This window comes from Coenobita brevimanus, chromosome 2 (assembly GCF_032717465.1).
Source record: "Coenobita brevimanus isolate Jiangsu-jjx chromosome 2, ASM3271746v2, whole genome shotgun sequence".
NCBI lineage: Eukaryota > Metazoa > Arthropoda > Malacostraca > Decapoda > Coenobitidae > Coenobita > Coenobita brevimanus.
Window position 1 is genome coordinate 395,001 of NC_136955.1, and position 7,171 is coordinate 402,171.

General features: G+C 43.5%; 1 protein-coding gene across 1 annotated transcript in view; it reads right to left on the reverse strand.

Annotated features, from left to right (window-relative positions):
- The window catches only part of LOC145390965 (calcium-activated chloride channel regulator 4-like), a 9,596-nt gene extending 2,918 nt beyond the window's left edge, over positions 1-6,678 (reverse strand). The window contains exons 1-7 of the mRNA XM_080265703.1: positions 6,610-6,678; positions 5,377-5,516; positions 4,459-4,653; positions 2,998-3,130; positions 2,367-2,497; positions 1,246-1,402; positions 440-661 (exon numbers count right to left, since the gene is read on the reverse strand). Coding sequence (XP_080121829.1) covers positions 440-661; positions 1,246-1,402; positions 2,367-2,497; positions 2,998-3,130; positions 4,459-4,653; positions 5,377-5,438 — 900 coding nt within the window. The 5' untranslated portion in view covers positions 5,439-5,516; positions 6,610-6,678. The remainder of the gene's footprint in view (positions 1-439; positions 662-1,245; positions 1,403-2,366; positions 2,498-2,997; positions 3,131-4,458; positions 4,654-5,376; positions 5,517-6,609) is intronic.
- Positions 6,679-7,171: the final 493 nt, after the last annotated feature.

Genomic DNA, 7,171 nt, shown 5'->3' on the forward strand with positions numbered 1-7,171 from the left:
CCCACAGTTATCTATCTGTCTACCTATCTATCTATCTGTCTGTCTGTCTTTCTGTATAACTGTCTAATCTCTTAAGGAACAATCAATAATTACTAATCCAGCAGCCCGTATCACTGCTGAAATCAAAGACGGTTTAAGCTCCTCTTCCCTCCATTCCTCCTTTTCCTCCGTTCTTTCTCCCTCTTTCGTCCTCCCTCCTTTTATCTCCCTCTTTCCTCCCTCCTTCCCTCCATTTCTTACCTTCGCCATGTCGACAATAATAATCCACCCCGTACCACTACTGAAGTCAGAGGCGATGAGAGCTTGTCTCTGCCGTCCATTCTTCCTTTTCCTCTCTCCTTCCCTCCACGTCTCCCTCCTTTATCTCTCCCTCTTTCCTCCCTCCTTCCTCCCTCCTTTTTCTGTCCCTCTTTCCTCCCTCCATCCCTCCTCCTCTCACCTCCGCCAAGTCCACATTGATGATCCACAACCCCGTATCACTGTCAAAGTCGGAGGCAGTGAAGGTATCCCCCGTGGGACTAGTCAGGATCGGTTCGTCAGTCACCACATCCGGCGTTTTGGTGTCAACTCGAAGGTGGAGGTTTCGGCCCACTGTGGCGTCGACAATGAAGGTGTCCAAAAGCGAAGTCTCCAGTTCGACGTCATGTTGGTAGTCGTAGATCTGGAGCGAAAAATTAAAAAAAAAAAAAAAAAACATTAATTCATTTAGTCAGGGGACGCCTCCTTCATTTTATCACTGCTCTCATCAATCTAATCTTCAAATGACACTATGTTTCCTCTCTACAAATTCCTGTATCGGGGTTGGGAATAACAAATCTCATTTTTTCTATGGACTGAAAGCTAAACCAAGTGCCAAAACCAGCTAATTCCTTCCCAACAGCTGCGGGAAACTCTTGCGGACAAAAATGAAGAAGTGTAATAAGATTTGTAAGAATATGAGAATGTCAGCTTCAACTTTGACTCTATGTACAGCCACTCAGAAGAATGAGCAGCGAATGACTGTGCTTGTGGCTGAATGTTTCCTGCCTAAGAGTGTGGCAGGCTACAAAAATTGTCACCACATCTCACCCTCCATGGCAGTACCTCCCAGTGTCCATGTTAGCCACTCATCTACTGCCTAAATTTTTACTGTTAGGCGATTTCATTTTTTTCTCTTCCCTCTACCACCTCAATGGTCCACCTCTCTCTCTCTCTCTCTCTCTCTCTCTCTCTCTCTCTCTCTCTCTCTCTCTCTCTCTCTCTCACCTTGATATCCGTGTTAGTAAGCGAGTCTCCAGGCTGGTACGTCAGCGAGCCCTCAAAGGCGTCGTCAAGCATACTGCCATCGTCTTCGTCACTCACAAAGTATGTCTTTCCTCCTGTATTCTGGGCCAGTGATTCCAGTGTCTCTTGGCTGCTCAGTCTGCGGGTGTGGGAGATGTGGTGATGGTGGTGGTGGTGGTGGTGGTATATTGATGATAATGGCGTGGTGATGGTGATGGTGGTGGTGGTATTTATTGTTATTACTACGATTATTATTATTATTATTATTATTATTATCATTATTATTATTAATGTTACGGTAAACCCTCTATATAACGAACCCTTTTATAGCGAACTTCGGATATAACGACCCACCATTTCCAGAGAGAACTTCTGCCAGATATAGCGACCAAAGGTCACTCTATCCGGCGGAAGTTTGCTCCCTGTCATGGTATGTGTACTGTAACAGTACTAGATTACACTATAGGCATTGTATTTATACGTACAACTTCATAAAGGATGGTATTTACTGGGCACGTACTGTGTAACTACATAAACCATTGAATTCTCCATGTGAAACTTCATAGAGTAAGTCGTGGTTGCGTACATTGGACTGAACGACTCCACGGATATAGCGTCCTGGGATCGGTAATCTCTCGGTTAATAACGACCATCGGATATAACGAACTTCCGGATATAACGACCCACTCCTCTCCCTAATTAGTTCGTTATATCGAGGGTTTACTTATTATTATTATTATTATTATTATTATTATTATTACTATTGGTTTTCCTAGCTATAGCTACTTAAAATCTACATTGTTAACATCATTAGCATACAAAACCATATCAACATATAAATAAGTTGGTGAGGAAGACATTTTATGACAGCCAAGAAGGTAATGGTAAATAAATGGTTGTCTGTATAATGGACTCCCCTATCTTATGTGTCTCAGAACTGGCTCAATCTGCTGATGTGGGAAGCACTGCTATTTTGACCCTTGAAATTAATAAGTAACCAAGCAACCAATAAATGCAAGAAAGTAGACATTACAGAACGTGAAAGGAGTTATGGGAAGTAGAAAATGATGCAGGGTAGACACTGGTGATGCTGACAGACTAACCCGTATGCAATGGTGACTACCCTGGTCCCTGATTCCACCACATCGTCCATCACATCTTCTATGTAAGGGGAAACGTTCTCCATTCCGTCAGTGATGAGGATGATCACTTTATTGGAGAGGCCATCTGTCTCCTGTAGCGATCCCAATGAGTGTTTTAGGAGAGGTTGGGGTGGTGTGTGTGTGTGTGTGTGTGTGTGTGTGTGTGTGTGTGTGTGAGTGTGTAGTGTACGAGTGGTTGGAGTGGTGGGGTGTGTGGTTCCTCTATTTAATTACAGCATATGGCTCTATAAATTATATTCTATCTAGCATTATAAAAGTGTACAGGAACCCTTTGATAACCCTTATATGAAGAAAGAGGACAAAATCGAAATAAGTCTTAGTATTTCGCCTGCCGCGTTGCACTATCTCTGCGTTCTTGTCAAATAAACTAAATCAATAATCCTCTGGCAATGGGAGGCACATCACTGCAGCTTTCTCAAAATCTAATCAGGTCAAGCCACATATCCCAGGATACTGCCCACAAAGCTTGGATACAATTTGCCAATTTAGTTTTGAAATAGTTTGGTAACACACACACATAGATGCAGCCGATTACATTACTGACTAGTTATGGGGGCGATATAAACCCTACCTGGACTGCCAACTGAAGACCACAGCCGATACAGGTGCCACCCAAGCTCTCAGTAGTTACAGCGTCTGCTATGGCTTGCCTGGTGCCCTCGTCTGTTATCTCCGTCATCGGGTATTTCAACACAGCATCGTTCCTGTTGTGGTGAAGTCCGGAATTACCCCACTACCTCCCTAACACCTTTTCCTTACCAGTTTATATCCGCATGTGAGAATTAGCCCACTTAAGGAAGCTCCCTAACACCTTTTCCTTACCAGTTTATATCCGCATGTGAGAATTAGCCCACTTAAGGAAGCTCCCTAACACCTTTTCCTTACCAATTTATTTCCGCATGTGAGAATTAGCCCATTTAAGGAAGCTCCCCAACACCTTTTCCTTACCAGTTTATTTCCGCATGTACCATTTTAATAACTGCTTTTATCTTACTTATGTGATCCATGTCGATAATATAATAGAATACGCATGATACAAGAGACCAGTAAGGTGTAACAGGCAAAACAAATCGCTAATAGTAAGCTCCCTTGCCCTACGAAAATACAGGCCTGACTCTAGGACACGTATTCTTGTCGGTTAAGGAAGCTCCCTAACACCTTCTACTAAGCGATTTATTTTGCTTATTACTCCTAACTATCCTCTTATGTGTCATTTCAGTCATTTAAATCTCACCATATTCATCACAAATACCATACAAATTGATATCAGCCTATAGCTAGCCGTATCCAAGAATAAGTCGCTAGGGAAGAGGTGCTAGGGGCTTCTTTAAACGACGAGAATAAGAATCAAGGAATGTGTTTACTTAGTCATTATTTATTAAAGCTGGAAAGGGACCTCCTGAGAGAGAAGGGAGTCGTCAAAGATCTCTCAGTTTCAAGTTAGTCCGTCAGGAGACAGCGAGAACAAACTGAAATTGATGACATTCTCTAGCTAATAGGTCAAGATGGTGTAGTTTCAATATATTTACCCCTAATGGCTACACCCTGTGTCATTAAGATAGACAATACAGGGTTAGGATCTGCAGAGGGGAAATTCTACAACCATCACCTCCCTTCATTGATTAGTCATTTTACTTGGCCCAAATTTTCGTCGTGTTGTGGCTTATTTCATGAAGTTCAGTGGGAGAATAAGGCAATACTGTGCCTCACCATCCTTGCCACAGCACTTCTTCATAACCAGCATCGTATTTTAGCGTTCATCTCTTCATACAGCGCAGCATTCAATGTGACGAGATGACTGTTTTAGTCCAAGTTTGTAAAATGGGTAGAGTTTTTTAAAACTTATCTGAGGAAGGAAAAACAAACTAAAATAAATACAAAATAATCCATACACCAAATTACAGGTGTACTCCATAAAAAATCCGTAACAGTTCGAGTTGAACTGCTGTAAGTTAAAGTTTGGGGGGAAACCTTTCTGGGGAAGCGAGTCCCAAAGAGAAGAGGTTTGAGGAGTAAAGGAATTGATACTGACCCGAAGTGAACCAAGGCGACTGATGACCCTTCGGCCACATCATGCAGGATCCACCTCTTGGCTGATCGCTGCATCTTGCCCATCCTGTCGTAGTCGAACATGCTGCTAGAGTGATCCAGCACCAGCGTGAACTTGGCCTCCACCTCCTGCACCACCGTGAACTCGGGCGTCACTGACCAGTCCGAAGGCAGCTCACTGGAAATAGAGGTTTAGGTGCTGGTTCAGTAGATTAGAGCACACAATCGACTGAGATGCTGAGTTTTCTATCACACCCAAAGGACCACTGGTTGACGTCAGGAAAGGTATCTGATCGCAGTATGTTATGTTCTCCAACAAAAGTCCTCTGCAGAGAGGCACTGGCTTAGCCACTCAAAAGATGGGAGTATTTGACACAAAACTCCATCACTCACAGGAACCAAGCATGTAAATTTCTGTAGACTATTTTAAAGTGAAGACGATATATACAAGTATTACTCAATGATAAAGTGGCAGGTAGTGGCGACCATTATCTACTCACTTGATGTAGCGCTACCTACTTCTTCTTAAGGTGATTCTACACTGAGTGACAAACCAAATGGTTTCCTGTAATCCAAGAAACCATTTACAACGCTGGATGGTAACTATGTACAGTATTCGCATAACGGGGTGATGTGGAGCCTGCCATGGTACCCCTGTTAACTGGGTGGACAGACGCAAAGGCTGCATCAATCCAAGCACCAAACCTCCACACTCTTCCCCGCCCCTCACTGTGGCAAGGTGCCGTCTGCTGCAAGAGAACATCGACTGACTACACGGGATGGTCCTGCAGGGGTGATTGTGGTTGATAAGTCTGCTCGGTCAGACAGATCGGGGTTACTCTACTACTACTACTACTACTACTACCCAGTGATAATTCGTCAAGGCAGAGGGTGTACTAACGTGGTATTGAAGAAGTCTGCGTGCTCCTGCATGACCTCCCATGCGGAACGCCTGAGACACATGGTGTTCTGGCGAGTGGGGGCGCGGTCGTCGTGTTTGTGGACCTCACCGTTGTTAGCGGAGTCACAGAAGTGCTCGATCTGACGGAGAAAGATTTGGCAGTTATCTAAAAACAACCAAAGCATCAGTCCACGAATGCGTATCGCAGCTTCGCCAGAATCTAATCACTTCAAGTCACATATCCCGGGATGCCGCCCACAGAGTTTGGATTCAATATGCCCACTTGATTTTGAGATATTTTGGTTACAGACACACACACAGACGCAGGCGACAACTAGGCTCATTTAGACAGATAACCAGAGATTCACCTTAGTTGCCTGTGAATTGTTGCCAAGAGACTTTTTAATGTTAGTCAGACTTATCCTATTTAGTATTCACAGTGACCTATATATGACGCTCCTCTTCCAGTCTGTCAGGTGATTTCTTGTGTATTTTCGGTACGACTCAATTAGCGTTTTCAATACCTGTCCTGAAACATTAATTTCTTTCTCTCTCGTTATCAGTGTCTATCGTGGATCATTTATTCATTTCCTACTCCTAACTCTAAATCCACGCCCACACCAGCACACAGAGCCATCCGTACAACACACAAGATACTACTAGTTAAGTTTCTAGTGGAGTGCCATACATGGACCACCCTAACACTTTTTCTTTGGTGATTTATTTTTGGATACGGCAGGTTGATATAATTTTGTACGTTATTTATGACGTGTAGGATGATTCTGGAATGATTTAAGCATCACAGAAGAGAAAAACAAAGTGTAATAAGCAAGATAAATAGCTTAGGAAGAGGTGTTAGGGAGTTTCCTTAAAATACAGCTAAATACAGTTAAATTTTCAGATTATTAAGTCTACCATAAAAGTACTTCACGCTAAAAATAAACCATTTTTAATTATTACTCCATGTGGAGAGGATGGTGAATGAATGACTGACGAGGAGAGTGTAAGTGAGTGAGGTGGAGGGGGGAGAGAGGGGCCAAGGATGAGATAGAGGGATGGAGAGGAGAGGTGTATGAGAGAGGGGTGTGCGAGCTGGGAGCAGGGCAATGAATTGGCGGGGGACAGGACGACATGGAGGCGATTTGTTTGTGGCCACCCCTTACGGGATTAAGGCGTCTGGCAATAGATAGATAGATAGACAGGAAAAGAGTTTACCAAGCTCACAACACTCACACTATTGATGTAGGTAAAGGACAAGAGTGAGGATGTAGCAGTCTGTGTGGCATCAGGAACGAAGCGACAGTTCTCATCAGGAAGCTCTCCCTCGTAGGTACAGGGGCCGTGAGTGTTTTGGTCGCTGTGGATTGTGTGTGACAGAAAATAAAGTGAGGTTGTGTGGTGGAAATAATCAAGCTTGAAGTCCAAAATATTCTCAGTAATTCATTTTTCCACACCTTAATTACACTAATCAGCAGGTATGGATGTGATGACTCAACGTGTTATATATATACTATCAATATATTCTTCTTATATCTGTGTACATTATATGCTTTCTCACGTGTATCTGTGTAAATATATGCTTTCTCACGTGTATCTGTGTACATATATGCTTGCTCACGTACACGAAGCTGCCTGCGATAGTTTGATCTGCACAATAGTTAGGCACAACACGCAGTCCCTCGCCGTCGTTGCGTTGATAGAAGAGAGGATAGAGGGGGTCATCAGGGTAGCCCATCTCATCAAACACACCCCACCTCAGTCTAGCCCACTCGAATGTGATCACCTTACCTGTGGA